Genomic DNA, 18,273 nt, shown 5'->3' with positions numbered 1-18,273 from the left:
CTGTAGGTCAGTCAAATGGTCTTCAGCTTTTAAGCTTTTCACCAACATGTCATTAACATATACCTCTATGTTTATACCAATTTGGTGCTTAAACATTGCATTCACTACCCTCTGGTATGTTGCACCAGTGTTCTTAAGCCCAAAAGGCATTACTTTGTAACAGTACAAACCTCTATCAGTGATGAAGGCCGTTTTTTCTCTATCTGAGGTTTACATAGATATCTGGTTGTATCCAGAATATGCATCCATGAAACTTAGTAGTTCGTATCCAGCCATTCCCTCAACGAGCATATCGATTCTTGGGAGAGGAAAGCTATCCTTCGGGTAAGCTTTGTTAAGGTCGGTGAAATCCATACATAGCCTCCACTTTCCATTTGCCTTCTTCACTAGGACCACATTTGCCAGCCAGTCGGGATAGTACACCTCTTGAATAAAGTCAGCTTTTAAGAGCTTTTCCACCTCTTCTGATATAGCCTGATTCCTTTCTGGTATGAAAGTCCTCCTCTTTTGTCTGACAGGTTTGAAGTTAGGATTTACATTTAGGCAGTGCTCCATGTTAGTGGGGTCTATACCCGGCATATCTTCATACACCCATGCAAATACGTCTCGATTCTTCCTGAGGAATTGAGTAAGTTCATCTTTGATACCCGGGGGGAGTAAAGACTCTATACTCACTTTCTTCTCTGGCTCACCATCACCAAGGATGACCTCTTCTAGCTCATTTGTAGGTTCCGCTCTATAAAAGTAAGTGCCTCTTGCGATTTTATTTTTCTAAGAGAGGTGACATAACATTCTCAAGCCATTGTTTGGTCCCCTCTTAGTTCTCCCATACCATACTCAGTTGGGAAACGCATCAGGAGATGGTAAGTGGAAGTGATTGCTTTCATGGCATTAAATGTTGTCCTTCCCAGGATAATATTGTATGATGATGGGCAGTCCACCACTAAAAAGTCCACCATTACAGTGACCTGCTTTGGATTGGCTCCTGCAGTGACTGGAAGGGTAACTGCCCCCAGTGGATATACTTTATCGCCTGAAAATCCCACCAGTGGTGACTTCATGGGTCGGAGATTCTCTCGACCGATTTTTAATTTGTCGTACACCCCAATAAATAGTATGTCAGCCGAGCTACCATTGTCTATCAGTATTCTTCGAACAGTGAAATTAACGATGACCATGGAAACTACCAGAGGGTCATCATGGGGCTGGTGAATTCCCTTGTCATCTTCTTCAGAAAAGGTTATGACTGGCTCTTCAACTCGTGGTAATTTTGTTGGAGGACTTGTCACTCTAACTTCATTCACCTCTGAAAAACCATACTCAGTTGGGAAACGCATCAGGAGATGGTAAGTAGAAGTGATTGCTTTCATGGCATTCAATGTTGTCCTTCCTAGGATAATATTGTCTGATGATAGGCAGTCCACCACTACAAAGTCCACCATTACAGTGACTTACTTTGGATTGGCTCCTGCAATGACTGGAAGGGTAACTTCCCCTAGTGGATATACTTTATCGCCTGAAAATCCCACCAGTGGTGACTTCATGGGTCAGAGCTTCTCTTGGCCAATTTTTAATTTGTCGTACACCCCAATAAATAGTATGTCAGCCGAGCTACTATTGTCTATCAGTATTCGTCAAACAGTGAAATTAGCGACGACCATAAAAATTACCAGAGGGTCATCATGGGGCTGGTGAATTCCCTTGTCATCTTCTTCAGAAAAGGTTATGACTGGCTCTTCAACTCGCGGTAATTTTGTTGGAGGACATGTCACTCTAACTTCATTCACCTTTGAAAAACTCCAAATTCTCCTGGCATGAGCCCTCCGAGCCGAACTCGTCTCCCCACCACCAGCGAAGCCACGTAATATAACTCTGATCTCATCCATTGGTTGGTGTTGAGGAGGGCGATCATCTCGGCCCTCTCGGGCTGGGTTGGAGCCTCATTTTCCATTCCCAGTCGTAAATTTGCGTAAATGACCCTTATGAACAAGGTTCTCGATCTGGTTTTTGAGGTCGAAACAATCTTCTGTGTTATGTCCATGGTCCTGGTGGAACCTACAGTATTTATCTCGAGACCTCTTTGTTGGATCAGCTTTTAGCTTTAGCGGCCATTTCAATGATGTGTCATCTTGAATCTACAGAAAGACCTGATCTACAGATGTATTCAGGGGGGTGTAGTTATTATACCTACCTGAGCTCACTGGACGGCGAGATGATCTGTCAGCCTGGCTGTTTGAGAATTTCTTGTACGTTGATTCCCTTTCCTCCCTAGTGCTAGGTGCTGGCCTCTTTTTATCCGACCTCTTATCTTCACCATCTTTGTTTTTTCGTGCATTCATAGCATCCTCAGCGTTCATGTGCTTCCGTGCTCTAACCATTAACTCTGTCATGCTCGTAGGGGCTTCCTTTGACAAGGAAAATAGGAACTTAGAGGTCTGTAGTCCTCCCATAAAGGCTGTGAGGGCAACCTTGTCGTCCACATCTTCTACCTGTAGCATTTCAGTGTTATGACTTATGTAATCACAGAGAGGCTCTCCCTTCTGCTGCTTCACATTTAGTAAATGTGTTGTTGGTCTCTTATGCCTCTACCCAGCGATGAAGTGTCCTATGAATTGTTTGCTCAACTCTTCAAAGTTTTCAATGGTTCCTGGTTTTAATTTATTGAACCAGAGACGAGCCCAACCCTTTAGTGTGGTAGGGAAAGCCCTACACATATTCTCGTCTAGTACGGCTTGTAAATACATAAGAGCTTTGTAGGTCTCCAAATGGTCGAGAGGGTCCCGTATCCCATCGAAGCTCTTAAGGGTTGGCATCTTGAATTTTCTAGGTAGAGGACAACTCATAACAGCTGGGCTAAAAGCTAGGTTGGTTCTCTGTACCATATCGTTCACTGCAGCATGGCCCTTCCCTTTCATCGCTTGCATGACGTTGTCAACTCTAGCTTTCAGATCCTGAATTTCTAGATCGAAATGAGTGGCGTCCTCAGTCTTATCACCAACATAACTAGAAGTATCTCCACGGAGCCTAGTGGTATTCCGTTCAAGGGACCGATGGTGATGGCTCCTCTATTGACCCCCTATTTGACTAAGCTCAACATCGTTGTTAACCCTACAGGAGTCATTGTTGGGTACTTCACTGTTTCTCTCCTCGTTGGGGGCGGCTAAGCGTTGCAGAATCATCGCATTTTGTTGGATTAAGGTTTGAACCTGTTATTCCAATGCTGCGACGTGTTCCTGATCCTTTGGGACGACGGGGGGTTGCCACGTCGAGTCCCCTTCATCAGAAGCCTGCAACGCTTCGTCCTCGCCAGCAGCCAGACCAGATCGCAATCGAACCATGCTTTGCTTAGAGAACAAAAATATGTTCCAACTGTTGATGATGGATTCTATGCAACCCAGATCTAATCTGATTTCCTGAATAAAGAGAAGAAAAAATGATCTTACAAACACCGGTGTGTTACCGGTGGAGTAGGCTCTGACGAATAAGTCAGTGTGAGAAATAATCTCTTTGGAGAAATCAAGAAATTGAATTAGGATTTATCGCGTACCTCTAAACGACGATTAGCCCCCTCTATTTATAGGGCTTAGGTCAGGATGTTACGTAGAGTTCCCGTCATCTTAATCCTTATCGTAATCTGTAGGCCTAATCCTTATCGTATTTTGTAATCCTCATTTGTAATCTGTAATCCTTATCTTAGCCTGTAATCTTTATCTTAGTCTGTAGAGCCTATCTTAATCTTATGAGATAGCGCGTTACTTTAACAATCTTCCCCTATCCACGGGTATTTAAATTATACATCCATCATATATATATAGCAAAATCTGAAATAAATTTAATTCGATCTCTTAGACAAGAATTCATGTCCAAAGGAATCATTATTTAAATTTAGGATAAATTGTACTCACACTCCTCTAGGTTTGGATTAAAGATAGGTAACTACAACTTAAACACTTTTTGGACAATGACACCACCTAAGTTTAGTAAATTGAACAATGATATCCTTATAACCAATTGACTTATTTGAATTATAAATTTACTAATTTAACATCCTCAAAGCATTTTAGTAGACACCATTAATCTTAGGGAGAGAAAAAAATAATAATAATAATAAAATAAAATAAAATCATTTCGGCCACCCACCGACGAACCCACCTCCACCCACAACAACCAAGCCCAACACCACCATCGCGCTTCAAAATCCCCTCTACCGTTCCCACCGCACCTATTTTGCGGCCTAGAGAATCAACCGTCGTCATCCCTTCCTTCACTACCACCACCCACAACTATTGCCATCACCTACCACCATCACCACCACCCACCACAAACAACCCCAACGCCACCACTGTGCTTCACAATCACCACAACAGTTCCCACCATACCCCTTTAGCGGCCAGATGAGTTAGTCGCCGCCGTCATCCCTTCCTTCACCAACGTGTTGCAATCAAGGACATCAACATAGAACCTGTAATGACCCAAACCCGGGGCTCTGGACTGCTAACCGGGTGACGACCCAACCCGAGAACATCAAAGGTAAAATGGTTTATATGACCTGTACCCGGCATTATAAGTCTAAATGAAGTCTTAGAAGTCATTTCTAATCACCTTAGAATGCTTACGAATGAAAGAACCAACCTCGATCACCATTCGGGTCACTTAGTGTTACAAGGGTAAATAGGTCTTTCTGGAGTGTGCATTGCACTGGGGACCGTATAACTGTCTTCTAGGCTATGTATGGTTACTTAGGGTCAATTAGAATTGAAGAAAAATGAAATGGTTCAAGGTCCGCTCGTTTTAGGGCTAAAAAGGATAAAAATGTCATTTTCGGTGACTCTGCTCATTTCCCGGTGAGCCTGTACCATTCCCAACCTCCTATACACCCTTTAGGACCCACACGAGGAATCTCAGAACCATTGAAGAACCTTCAAAAAAATAGTGGGCAACCCCTAACCACGAGCGCTCGTGGTGTGTCCTACGAGCGCTCGTAAGACACCCCTGCGCACCCCTGTGCGCGCGAGGCATGCCACGCGTGGAGGACTTTGCTGGACGAGCTGTAAAACCCTTAATTTCTGAAGATTAATTAATGTTTTAGTTGCATTTTATTTAATTATGTGGCTATTTGATTATTTACTTTTATATTTAATTGTGTGATTATTTGATTATTTTTTTATTTAATTATTTTTATTTGATTTAATTTAAATTTAATGATGTGACTAATTGTTTAGTTGCATTCATTTATTTGACTTCATGCATTTGAATTATGTGGCTTTGTGTAATGTGTTTTTTTTAATTAAATTGCTTTTAAATATTTAATTGTGTAGTTAAATTGGTCGTTTATTTTATTTTTGAAAGGTTATAAATTGGGGCTGTAGTTCTTGGACTAATTATATAAGTCTTGGACTATTTAAAAAGGATCCTAAACGAGTTGGATTATTGGATATTGATCCAAGAAGATTAGTATATATATTTTCCTTTAAAAAATCACTTTTTAGCATTAGCATTTTCAAGAAATTATTTAATTACATTTCAAACCAGTTCAATATATAATTAGCTAGCTATTAACCATTTCCAAAAATTATACTTGTCAAATAACGATCAATTCACGTTAAACATGCATTCAAAGTTGTTAGTAACAAACCCAATTAATTCAACCCGAGAATTTCTCATTTCCTCTGGAATATAACCCCTGCAATGAAGCTTCCTATCCTAATAACTGTTGTGGCGTTATACTTTGTGTCCATTATAACGAAAATAATAATATTCTATTTTATGGTGCTCTATCCAATTAGTGCTTTGAAATTATATCACGATTGGTAGTGTCGAATTATTAATTTTTTTAATTCTATCACTTAAACGTGAATTTCATGCCCAGAGAAATAATTATTTAAATTTAACTTGAATCACAATTTGATCTCCTCTCTGCAGTCTGCACACAGAATTTTCTTCAACGCCGTTGATTAAACGTGTTTGCACCCTATATATAGATAAATACTATAATTAAAATTTTCCAGACTACATAAAATAACATTTGATCCGATCAAACAAGTTTAAAAATATATTAAATCCACAATTAAAAATGTAAATAATAAAAAGTCTACATTGTAATTCACAAAACAAAGATTCCATACAACAACATGCTTCAAAATTGGAGCCCTTTTAACATTTTCTAATGCAAAAACATTCACACCCCAATAAAAACCCAAAAACAGCAAATAATTAACATATAACAATAATAATAATTATAATAATAATAATAATAATAAGAAAAATAATAGTAATAAAACCGGCAACAAAAAGTAGTAGCACAGTATTATACTAGATACAGCCTCCTACACCAAATCCTACCAAACCAAAATAATACTCCGTATTTCACTAACCCTGCAACAAACAAGCCTTCACTAAAATATTAAATAATAATAATAATTAAGAGTCAACCACAAAGCCATAAAGACTAAACATTCCTTGGCACAGCCACAGCTGAGAGAGGGCACTTCATTTCACAAGACAGCTTCAAGACCTCACTTAGGTCAACTGGATTCGCCACATCTGGGACCCACTTGAAGTGGCGCACCAACTTAGCCACCCAGAGGTTCACCGTCACGAGCCCTAGGTTCTTGCCCGGACACACCCTTCGTCCGGCCCCAAACGGTGCGAGCCTCAGGTCACCGCCTCTCACATCCACGTCGGCACCGCCCTCACTCTCCACAAACCTCTCCGGCTTGAACTCCAGCGGTTCCTTCCACACGCGCGAGTCATGCGTGATGGCCCACATGTTGACCATGGCCATCGTGTTGGCGGGTATGACCATCCCGTTGCTGAGCTGGACGTCCGACGTGGACAGCCTGGCCCACGACAGGAGCGGGCCCGGCGGATGGACCCTCAGAGTCTCCTTCACGACCGCTTGTAAATAAGGCAATTTAGCCACGTCAGCATCTGTTACGGTGTTGCTCCCCACAGCGGATTGGAGCTCTCTCTGAAGCTTTTCTTGAACCTCTTGGTGCAACACCAACTCAGCCATAACCCACTCAGTTAACAAAGCAGTAGTATCAGTCCCTCTAAATATCATCTCCTGCATTACAATATCAAACCAAACATTTATATATATATATATATATATATATATATATAATCATGATTGTATATATTTATACAATATATATACATATTTATGTATAGTATGACATACCCATAAGACAGCGACCATATCATCTTCATGGAGTTTCTCATCACCATCAAGAGACAGCAAAACATCAACGAAATCAGCATTATCAGAGAGGTTGACTGAGTCAATGCGTTTGTGTTCGTGTTCTTCAATAATGACTCGGACGAGTTGTCTGACTCGGGGGACCAGAGCTGCACAGCGCTGAGTTATACGAAACGGTTCGTAGAGATAGTTAAGCCATGGAACATAGTCGGACCAGTTAAAAGCGCCCAGGAGCTCGAAACCTTCTCGGACCATGTCCCTCAGCTGCTGGAGATCCTTGCTATCGTGCGCCGGGTCGTAACGTTTTCCGAACACACTACCCATGATGTTGTTTAGGGCAGCGGATTGCAAATGCTTCCTTAACGTGACCACCCCGTTGAGTGCTTGCTCGTCTGCTATGTTGCGCAGCATGGAGGTGCAGTCTAGCTGGCGGCCGGCCTCGTGGGCTGCGATGCGCCGGGGTGCGAAGAGGTGAGACGAAGCGATTCGTCTCAAGAGCCGCCAGTACGTCCCGTTCGGCGCAAAACCGATGGCTCGGCTGAACATGAGGCTCTTAGCCGACGGCTTCACCGGACGGTCGGCGAAGTGAGGGGAGGTCAGGATTTCACGAGCCACGTGTGGGTCAGACGCCACCACCACCGGCGTCGAGCCAAGGCTGAAAGCCATGAGCTGGGTGGTGGCTTTTCTGGTCCAGGCCATGGAAGCCAGAGAGCGGTGAGCCAAGCCACGGCTGAGAGTGAAGAGGCTTCCGAAGATGGGGAGACCTATAGGTCCAGAGATCGAAACTCGGCCTCTTCGGTTCCTACCATTTTTCCAAGCTATGCCACCAGCGGCGCAAACCCATGTGAGTAGTGAGAGAAACACAAAACCCACTAGGAGAGAGAAAACAACATACCCATCTAGCAAATTTTCAGATCCAAGAAAAGCTGGTAGTGTAAAAAACCACCAGTTTGTATCCTTAGAAACCACACCAAAATCCATTTTGGTTCTGTTTTAGAGAGAGAAAGAGTTCGTGTTTTAGAGAGAGAGAGAGATGCAGTGATGAAGAGTGAATACAGAAAGAAGGGTTTGAGAGCTTAAATAGGCTGGATCAAGATTATGGTACTTGGTACAGAAGTCCTATAGAGTGAATATTTTATTCAAATAAATACTTATAGATATATATATATGTATATATATATAAACACTTACATATACTCTAGGACTTAGAGCGATGGTTTTATTCTCGTAGTGAGATTTTTTGCATGAGAGTGAGTGGGTTGTGAGGGGTCGGATTGTATGAATATAATGAGTGGTGTTATGGGCTGTTATATATATATATATATATATATATATGTAATGTAATGACCCTTGAACAACGCAGGATGTAGGAGTGGTCAGTGCATTAAATGACAGACCACAGTTTAAGAAGGTTAAAACGGCGAGCTGAATTGTGTGCAAGAGAGCATTTAGAGAGAGAGAGAGAGAGAGGAACCTTAGAGAGAGAAAATTTAGGAGGGTGTGAGGTGTGAAAAGACGGGTAACGCTTGCTCATCAAGTAACGCATTGAGAGCTGTGACGGTTGAATATGAGAGAGACACGTAGTATTGTTAGCGATTAAATATTACTTACCATATCGTGACCAAAAAATTCCAAAACATTATAATTGCAATATATATATATATATATATATATATAACTGTGACGGTTGAATATGAGAGAGACACACATAGTATTGTTAGCGATTAATAATTACTTATCATATCGTGAACAAAAAATTCCAAAACAATATAATTGAAATATATATGTATATATATATATATGGGAGATGCAGTAGATCATATCTCATATCGAATCACAATTACTTACCATATCGCGAACAAAAAATTCTAAAACAATATAATTGAAATATATATATATATATATATGAGAGATGCAGTAGATCATATCTCATATTGAATCGCATCAGCGTCCAATGTTGATCAATGAACATCGAATTGCGCCCATTCTAATTTTTACTCCGTATTTTTTATCTTGAGGTTTGACAATATATATAGATATATATATAAATAGATAGGAGGGACCAGCCTACCTTATAAAGAAATTTAGACAGGAAGGTAACAAACAATGCATGGAAAGTTCTACTATGGTGCTCCGAAATTTCAAAGGCTGTCCCACATAATAGCAAAGCATGTGTGACTCACATAAATTTCATCACTATATATTTTTTGTAAGGTACCAATTTTAATTTTTTTTTTTTTGAGAAGGTGCAGGGATTCTTTTTAATCAAACAATAAATAAATATACAACATTGATATCAAGAATAAAAATACGAAGGAAATAGAGGATGCGCTTAGTGTAGAAGGAGGAGAAGAAGACCAATCATCAAGATTAAGATGGTGGTAGGACAAGTATACAATATCTTATGACAGCTTCCCCTCTGGGTTGGTTATTCCTTCATAGGACAGTACTATTTATAGGCCCGGATTCCATTGGTCATTATCCAATGGTCTCTTCCGTGCATGGTTTCTCGCATGCATTACTCCCAATCCGGATTACGTAAGTAATCCTGGAGGTTTAGGAGTCTGAAGAGTCTAATCCTCTCATCGAGCCTTGCACTACATTGCCATGTCACTTCTCCCTTAATTAAGGGCATTAAAAGTTACTTAGCCATCGGTTGGTCAAGCCTGACGCGGCATTAAATGTGATTTTAAGGTTTGTTGTCATAACATGTATAATCCCATCATCTTGTTAATTGGGCCTTGCTAAGAGTGAAGGCACCTCTTGGCTTCTCATCCACTAATCCAAGATCCTCCTAAGTTTCCCAAACATAGATTCCTTATAGCCGCGAAGACCCTACCTTCGTTCCATGCTATATGCAAACCTTTGATGGAGAGCCCCTTAGGGCTCCAATTCTTCAAAGTGGTATTGCCTGGCATAACACCAGGGCTTGAGGTACTCGAAGGTTAGTTCTTCGAGGCTGGCTGGGCTTGGGGCGATGCCAGGGCTTAGGTGCTCGAGAGTTGGTCTTTCGAGGCTTGATGGGCCTGGAGATCAGCCAGGGCTTGGGGTGTTCGAGTGTTGGTTCCTCGAGGCTTGATGAGCCTGGAATGATGCCAGGGCTTAGGGTGCTCAAGGGTTGGTTCCTCGAGGCTTGATGGGCCTGGAGCGATGCCAGGGCTTAGGGTGCTCGAGGGTTGGTTCCTCGAGACTTGATGGGCCTAGAGCGATGCTAGGGTTTAGGGTGCTCGAAGTTTGATCATTCGAAGCTTGATGGGCCTGGAGCAATGCCAGGGCTTAGGGTGCTCGAAGTTTGATCCTTCGAGGCTGATGGGCCTGGAGCGATACTAGGGCTTAGGGTGCTCGAGGGTTGGTCCTTCGAGACTTTTGACTTTTCAAATCGCCATGGGGGATTTGGTTAGCGTCGTTTTGACTTGTCAACATGCCATGTCAGCTTTTATTAAGTGACACCCACATTTTGTCCCCTTACATGTGCGATGATTCAAAATGTATTGTTGCGCGTGCAAATCTAGACGGCTAGGTCATTTATTCACTCTAGGGGATCGAACGGACGTGAGATTGAAAGGTCACCTCAAGTCATTAATGCGCTGTCTGTTGCCGCTTCGATTTTGGGAGTTCCTGAGGCGAGGGAACTATTTAAAAAAGGGGCAAATGATGGTGTGAGGGGTTAATGGTGAAAAGAGAGAACTAAAGGCTACTGTTCTTGCCTTTACCTCCATTATTGCCGGCGAAGAGAGCTTGCAAAACTTGAAATTTTGCTCGTGTTTACTCAATTTGTGGGATTGCTATCATGGTTAGTAAGAAGCAAAAACTAAGCAAGAAAGATTGCCCTCCTCCTAAGGTGCCAGCCGACTCGGAATGGCGGCGAGCACCATTCTTTAGTAAAAATGACCTGTTTTGGCACCGGGAAAGCAAGGTTGTGGTTACCGACGAACCACTGGAAGTGGTAGAGTTGATAGAGGAGGAGTTGGACCTTAACCTAGCTTTGCGTATCCTTGCAGATACAATTTTAAGGTTTAGTTTTGAGCAAGGGTGATACCCATGGTCTTATGTGAACTTCTCGAGTCATATTAGCCCTGGCCATGGTTGGGAGGCATGGACTGACGCGATCCTTGCCAATCCAGTGTATGAGGCGACTTTGACTGCAACGAGCCTATTACCTTATATTAAGTTATTTCGCTGACTACATATTCCTCGCGACGTTGCCGGTTTGTGGGAGTTGACTTCTCAATGGAGCTCGAGCTCGCACACCTTCGTTGCACCGTGGGAAGATTTTACACCCACAATTGAGGATGTGAGCCAGCTATTAGGTTTACCCTTTTAAGGTATAGAAATCTTGGCTCTTAGGCGTTCTCTCAAAGTGAAGAGGCTTTGGCTCAAGATCTCGAGACAGCTTTAGATAAAACCAAAAACTTCAAAACATTGTGGGGTAAACAGGGTGTTTGCCGTACTTCTTGAGGCAAGGGCACGCGTAAGGCTACTCTTGGTGCTCTGGTGCGTTATTACTCTAGGGATTTTCCTATGTCTAGGACAGATCTCTCGGATGAGGGGCGAAAGGGGATTCCAGGTCCTTAGCTTGATCACTTATCTAGTCTCGTAGCCTACTTACTGTGCTGGCTGTCAAGATACATATTGGAGGGCACCCTTAAAGATGCTCCCTTGCCGCGTTTCCTGGAGCTTGTAGTGAAGTTAAAGAGTGAAAGTGGCACTCGCGCCTTTATTTTTAGGGACATTGTACCATCGCCTCAATATGGTGGGGGAGGATATGGTGCGCTCTGTTGGTCGCTATGTCCATGCCTCTTATGCTTCTACCCCTTCTTACAGATGTTTTTGTACGAGAGGTTTTAGTCCTATGCCCCAACTCTTGCAGACTTAGCTGTGGATGAAGAGGTTGTGCGAGGGATGAAGTGGCATGGGAGTCTTCCTCGAGGACGGCTGGGGTATGCCTTGGACTAAAGCTTCCAATTTGTTGCTCGCCCTTATGCCGGGGTCCTACCTAGGGTATTGACTATGCCCATGTACTTTGAGAATGATGAGCATTCCAGTAAGGGCTCATTGACTAAACACAAGTGAGGTGTTGGTGTTTTTACTGGTCACCAACCCATGCTATTTGCCCGCTATATGGGAGGGTGGTTAAATACTAAAGACATATAATCCTCGCAGGGTGCCTTTGCAATTTGGTTATGATAAGGCGGTGTCCTCACAGTAAATATTTGTTGGGGGCAAGGACTCCTATGACGGTAGCTTTGCGAGGTTTATAGCGGCTCACATAAGACTGCTATGAGAAGGGGTTGGTGTTCTATTCTTGCCAGGGAGGGATAGAGTGCCCATGTGCACGGAGGTAACGCGCTCATTTGGGATTATAGAATTAGCAAGCTGGAAGGATTTTTGTTCAAGTCCTGTCCAGTGAGCAAAGGCGAAGGTGATATACGCAGGGGACTATTCATTAAGGCCCCCTATGGATTATGACAGTGGCGTGCGATGTAGCTTCGTGCCTGATCTTGCACCGGTCGCGATGCAACAAGGGGAGTCCTCACGATCCGCCATAGCAACCTCTATTCCTGAGGTCGAGGTGGCCCCAGCGCCTGCTCGTAGACACAAAACGAGAGCCACTTCTCATGCTAATACTGGTCCCCAGAAAGCGAGCAGCTGTGAGCGCTGCAGAGCCAGCAATTGCTGTCGCGAGGGAGGAAAATACAGTGCCTCCTCCACTTAGCGTATCTCGACCAATGGCCTCTTTAAGCAGGATTCCACTTGTGGATGAACTTTCAGATAGTGCAAGTGTAGATACTGATACCACTTCTGAGGATCATAAGGAACAGCCACTCACTGGAAAGCATGGCTCGATGGCGGCTACTTTTGGACCAGGTCGAGGCGGGGTGCGAAGGCTTCAATGCGTGCGAGATGGTGGGGTTGATGCCACCATCCATGACATAAGCTCTGGCGAGGTATTAGCTTCTAACAGTAAATTTCCTAATTTACCAGCTTTTAACTTTACGTGAGCTTTAGGTGAGTCTACTTTCCATTATTGTGCTCAGGATGATACATCAGTGAGGCAAAGGGAAGGTTTCGTCTAGCACTGGATGTTTCTCCTCTGATTGCGCCATTCGAGACATGCCGGTGCGTGCTCATGCTGCTGAAGTGGCAGAGATGATGTGAGATTATATTAGTACATCAGAGCTACCTCGAGACAATGTCGACATCACTGAGGAGGCAGGACTACCAAGAGAGGGGGAGAGCATTGCTCGCGATGATGTCCAAACAAGGGGCGAGCACCTATCTAAGTCCCTAACTCCTAAGGTGACAATTCCTCCAGATGAGTCTATAATTGAGTCACCCAGGGGCGAAAACGTGGAGGTGCCTGCTCAAGAAAGTGCAGATATAGCTCTGAGCTCTCCTATGGAAGTGCGAGAGCTCTCGCAATCTGGCGATGAAAACGTGGCTGAACAGGCTTCTTCCAAGAGGGATGGGTCTCCTAATGGTGAGGGTCCAACCTTGCCTTTGGAAACACAAGGAACGGAGCAAACCTTTCTCGCACATGATGAAGCTTTGGCAGAGGGGAGGTCACCATCTTCTCATTTGACAGGGTTACAAACCTCGAGAGACCTCCCTGAGTCACAGACTAAGACCCATATGATAGATGCCATGGGTACTCAAACGGGGCAGATCACGCCCCCCAGTAATGAGCAGACTGCGACAAGCTCGGGGGGTGAGCAAGTTTTTGATCAAACAGGGCAGGTCTCACGCATAATTGGTGAGCCAACTTTGGTGAGCGAGCAAGTCATTGATGCTGGCGCGGAACCATGTGTTACTAGTGCAGAGGTGGAATGGATGGGTATGCCGCTCCTTCGTGCCTATGTAAATCTTCTCGAGACAGCTCTTGCGCATCACCCCGAGGTGTCACAATTTTTGACTTCACACCATGCACTTGTACGACAATCCATGTACTTGTGCCTTGGCAAGATTTTGGAAATTTTTGTGGCATTGAACAGGGCTCGACCAATGAAGACCTATTGGACGATGTTCAGACGCTCGAGGTTCCTGTTTCATAGCTATGAAGGAGGTTATTCATGGCTGAGAAATGCCTACAGCAGTAACTTCTTGCACCGTGCCTTCAAGAAACAAGAGCTCGCATCGAAAGGTTAGAGGGGGAGCTTATATAGGAGCGAGAGAGTCTAGCCGTGATGGTGGCATACTCACAAGAGCTCGATGATGATTATTCACTATTGTCCTCATATGTAGACTAAACTCGTAACTTGTTCTTTTGTTATTTATGTATGTAAGAGTCGAGAACTCAACAATTGTAACTCGAAACATTGAATAAAAAAAGTTGTGATTTGTCTTTGTACTTTCTCTCTTCCCCCCCCCCTGCCCCCCACCTTCTTTTTTTTTTTTTTTTGTTTTTTTTTTTTAATAGCATCGATCATGGGCCCAAAAAAGTGTTTCCTTGCAAAATGAACAATTTGTTACAAACACTTAACAAAAGTAAGGCTTCAACCAGATATTATTAATTAGGCTGTGATCAGAGCCTTCGAAAGTGCAGTAACCACTATCACTAGACTCTCCCAATTGGGTGAAAACTTTGGAGCTGAGAGACCTCGCATGATATGTGAGGCAGCCTTAAGGACAAGCTCGCCTGGCCTGAACTGTCGAGGCAAGACATGCTTAGTGTATGCTTGCGCAATATTGTACCGATACTGCTAGAGATGTTGAAGGGTCATCTCTCGCCTTTCATCGAGGGCTTCCAATTCACTAGCGTGAGACATTTGCATCCCGCTTCGTAAAGCGAGTCGTGCCATGGGGATTGCAATATCCACTGGCAAAACGGCCTCGGTTCCATGACAAGGGAGAATAGGGTTTGACCGATAGAACATTTGTTGGACGTGCGATAGGCCCAGAGTGCTAGGGGCAATTGGTCAACCCATGTGGTGGGGCTTTCTTCAAGGGTTCAACTCAGGATGCGGATGATATTTTTGTTTGAAGCCTCAGCCTGGGCATTACCTTGTGGGTAGTAAGGGGATGACCATTTGTGCTGAATGTTATATTGTGCGAGAAGCTTTCTAACTTTGCGATTGACAAAAGGGGTACCGTTATCAGTGAGGAGGCAATATGGAATCCCAAAACGATAGATGATGTATTCCTATAAGAAGGCAGTAATGGCACTGCCAGTTGCATGCTTGAGGGGGATTGCCTCGATCCATTTGGTGAAGCACTCAGTTGTTACTAGGATCCACATGTGGCCGTGCACCGGAGGGTGAATTGGTCCAATGAGATCCAGACCCTATATGTGGAATGGCCAAGGGACCTTAATGGGATGGAGAGGTATGGCTGGAGTATGGATTTGATGGTGGTGGTGCTGGCAATGCCTACACTTCTGCACATGAGTTCTGGTGTCGCACTCCATAGTGGGCCAGTAGAAACCCTTGGCCAGCAAATGGGAGAAAAGCTTTCGTGCCCCTTAGTGCTTGAACTTATGGCAGCTTTTAAGCGCTTTTTCACACTCTCCATTAGATAAGCATTGGAGAAATGCACCATTAAGAGCTCGGCGTAATAGTCTACCTTCTCTGAGTTCGAACCATGCAGCCTTCCGTTTAACCTTTGCGGCTGTCCGCTTGTCCTCCGGGAGACCGCCATGTGATAGGAACTCAATGTAACGGCTGCGCTAATCAACAATGTTTAAGACGCAAGCCTCAGCCTCATCACACATAGTTTGACACCGTGGGCAAGTGTGCTGCAAGGTGCTAGCCTGTGTGGCCATTTCAGGCTAATAATACCCTTGGCGCTAAAGGCGTCTGTATAGTGTGAGAGGGGTGGCGTAATGCTGTTCATGGGTTACCTTGAGGACTTCATCAGCCTCGCTGGGAGCAAGGCATCTTGCCAATGTACCACACAAAAGGCTAAAGTATAGTAGACCCTACAACAGTTGGAATAGTTTTAGGCATGCAATAGGCATAGGGCCCACCATATTCTTGAGCTGATCAATGATCGGGGTTTGCCAGTCATGTGTGGTAGTTGATTTGAATGGAAAAAGCTTAAAAATTGTGGCCGGGCTAATACGTTTAGTAATATGGACTTGGGTTGTATCATCTTCAATTGTGAACTTAGAGGCTAAGATTGCCAGTGCATCGGGGTACCGATTATTGGAGCGAGGTACATGTGCAAAACGTACAAAAAGGACCTTTATAAGGAGTCGCTGGATGATTGTGCGATATAATGCGAGCGAAGGCTCGCGTATGGCAAACTCGCCCGTTACTGGTTTGATCACTAATTTAGAATCTCCGTAGATGCAAAGACTGGAGATGCCCTTATCCAAAGTAGCGAGAAGCCCAAGGATTAATGCTTCGTACTCGGCTTCATTATTGGAACACTGAAAAGCGAGTTTGAAGGCTGCAGCGACTTGTTGACTAGGGAAGGTGAGAACAATACCTGTTCCTCCCCCCACATTTGTTGAGGACCCATCAAAAGTGAGCTGCCATTCATTCTGACTATGTTATACCGCGTCTACCTGAAGGTTATCAAGAGGTAAGGTATCAGCGAGAGGCTCGTGCTTTTGCTCGGAGAACTGTGCGAGCAGGTCAGCCAATGCTTGGCTTCAGATTCCTTGCGGGGTGTGACATGTAATATCAAACTCGGCAATGGCGAGCAACCAACGTGATGCTTTTCCAGAAATTATTGGTTTGGTGAGCAAATGTCGATATGGATCGCACCGTGTAATGAGATGAACAGGGTGGGCCATGAAGTAGTGTCTGAATTTCTGTGCCGCGAAGACAAGCGCAAGACAATGGCGCTCAATGGCTGAGTATTGAGTCTCCGCGTCGCTAGCAAGGCAGCTAAGACAATAAATTAGGTGCTCTTGTTCTTTAATCACCTGCGCGAGGAGAGCACCAATGGACTTGTCAGTAAAGGTGAGATAGAGTAGCAAAGGTTAACCCTTCATGGGTGGTTGAATTGTAGTTGGTGAGTAGAGGATTGACTTGATCCTTTCAAAAGCTACTTGATGGTCTCTTGTCCAGACAAACTTTACATTGCTTTTGATTAATAAGCTAAAAGAATGAAAAACCTCCGCAAGTGTTGGGATGAACCTGTGTAGATATGAGACCTTTCCTAAGAAGCTCTTGAGCTGCTTGAAGGAACATGGAATAAGCATACCTGTGATTGCACTGGCCTTAGTCGGGTTGAGGTCGATTCCCTGGCGGTGGATTGAAAAACCCATAAAATTGCCACAGCTCACCCCAAAGGCGCATTTGAGAGGATTCATGCCTAAGTTGTACATGCGGCATCGTGTTTACACTTGTCGCAAATCTTGGATATGATTCTCCTGGTGCTTAGACTTTACCACTAAGTCGTCGACATAGTCTTCCACTGTTCGGTGTAACATATCATGGAAAATGGTGGTCATAGCCCTTTGATAGGTTGCACCTGCATTTTTCAATCCAAAAGGCATAATAGTGTAGTGGAAGTTGCCAAGCGATGTTTGAAATGTAGTCTTGTGGGCATCCTCATCAGCCATTTGTATTTGGTTGTACTTACTGTAACCGTCCATGAAGGAAAAGAGAGAGTGGCCAGCAGTTGCATCAACCAACGTGTCAATTATTGGTAGAAGAAAGTCATCCTTTGGGCATGCCTTGTTGAGGTAGCAAAAATGGACGTAGACGCGTATTTGCCCATTTTTCTTTTTTACTGGCACGATGTTGGCAAGCCAGGTGGGGTGCAGATTCGGCATGATGAAGCCTGTAAGGAGTAGGTTTTCGACTTCGGTTTTGATTTGGAGCTCGAACTTTGATGGAAAACCCGAGGAGCCTGCTTGACAGGCTGTGATCCTAGCATAGTACTGATATGGTGTGTTATAAGTTGTGGGTCCAAGCCTGGCATCTCACTGTAAGTCCAAGCAAAGATGTCTGAAGACAGATAAGATCGTCTCGCAGTGATGGGTCCAATTGTGAGGAGATGAAAGTGGTCTGTGGCTCCTGTCCTATAGGGGCAAGATTGATTTCTTCGAGGTCTGGAAGCTAAGCCCACGCACCTTTATAAATGGTAGACGTATCGTCTGTCGGGTAGCCTGACCCATTTGC

At 44.0% G+C, this 18,273-nt stretch overlaps 2 protein-coding genes across 2 annotated transcripts; both read right to left on the bottom strand.

The window, feature by feature from the left end:
• Positions 1-210: 210 nt before the first annotated feature.
• LOC132266270 (uncharacterized) lies at positions 211-1,442 on the bottom strand. The gene is made up of 2 exons (XM_059767124.1): positions 833-1,442; positions 211-713 (listed from the first exon to the last, which is right to left on the bottom strand). The coding sequence occupies exons 1-2, from the start codon at positions 1,440-1,442 to the stop codon at positions 211-213; spliced, it is 1,113 nt and encodes a 370-aa protein (XP_059623107.1).
• Positions 1,443-6,448: 5,006 nt separating this feature from the next.
• On the bottom strand, positions 6,449-8,182 carry LOC132266269 (cytochrome P450 78A7). Its single transcript, XM_059767123.1, has 2 exons — positions 7,184-8,182; positions 6,449-7,066 (listed from the first exon to the last, which is right to left on the bottom strand). The coding sequence occupies exons 1-2, from the start codon at positions 8,180-8,182 to the stop codon at positions 6,449-6,451; spliced, it is 1,617 nt and encodes a 538-aa protein (XP_059623106.1).
• Positions 8,183-18,273: the final 10,091 nt, after the last annotated feature.

This window comes from Cornus florida, unplaced genomic scaffold (genome assembly GCF_030987335.1).
Source record: "Cornus florida cultivar Cherokee Brave unplaced genomic scaffold, ASM3098733v1 CherokeeBrave_3.0.0_Hap2_Chr07, whole genome shotgun sequence".
In the NCBI taxonomy this organism is placed as follows: Eukaryota; Viridiplantae; Streptophyta; class Magnoliopsida; order Cornales; family Cornaceae; genus Cornus; species Cornus florida.
Note: the sequence above shows the minus strand (reverse complement) of the source record. Positions and strands in the feature narration are given on the sequence as shown.

Excerpts from the sequence above, each read along its gene's own strand:
- LOC132266269 (XM_059767123.1), bottom strand. The coding sequence starts at position 8,182 with ATGGATTTTGGTGTGGTTTCTAAGGATACAAACTGGTGGTTTTTTACA. Across the intron at positions 7,067-7,183 it reads ATATGGTCGCTGTCTTATGG|GAGATGATATTTAGAGGGAC; the intron begins GTATGTCATACT and ends ATTGTAATGCAG.
- LOC132266270 (XM_059767124.1), bottom strand. The coding sequence starts at position 1,442 with ATGGTGGACTTTGTAGTGGTGGACTGCCTATCATCAGACAATATTATC. Across the intron at positions 714-832 it reads GCGTTTCCCAACTGAGTATG|AAGAGGTCATCCTTGGTGAT; the intron begins GTATGGGAGAAC and ends CAAATGAGCTAG.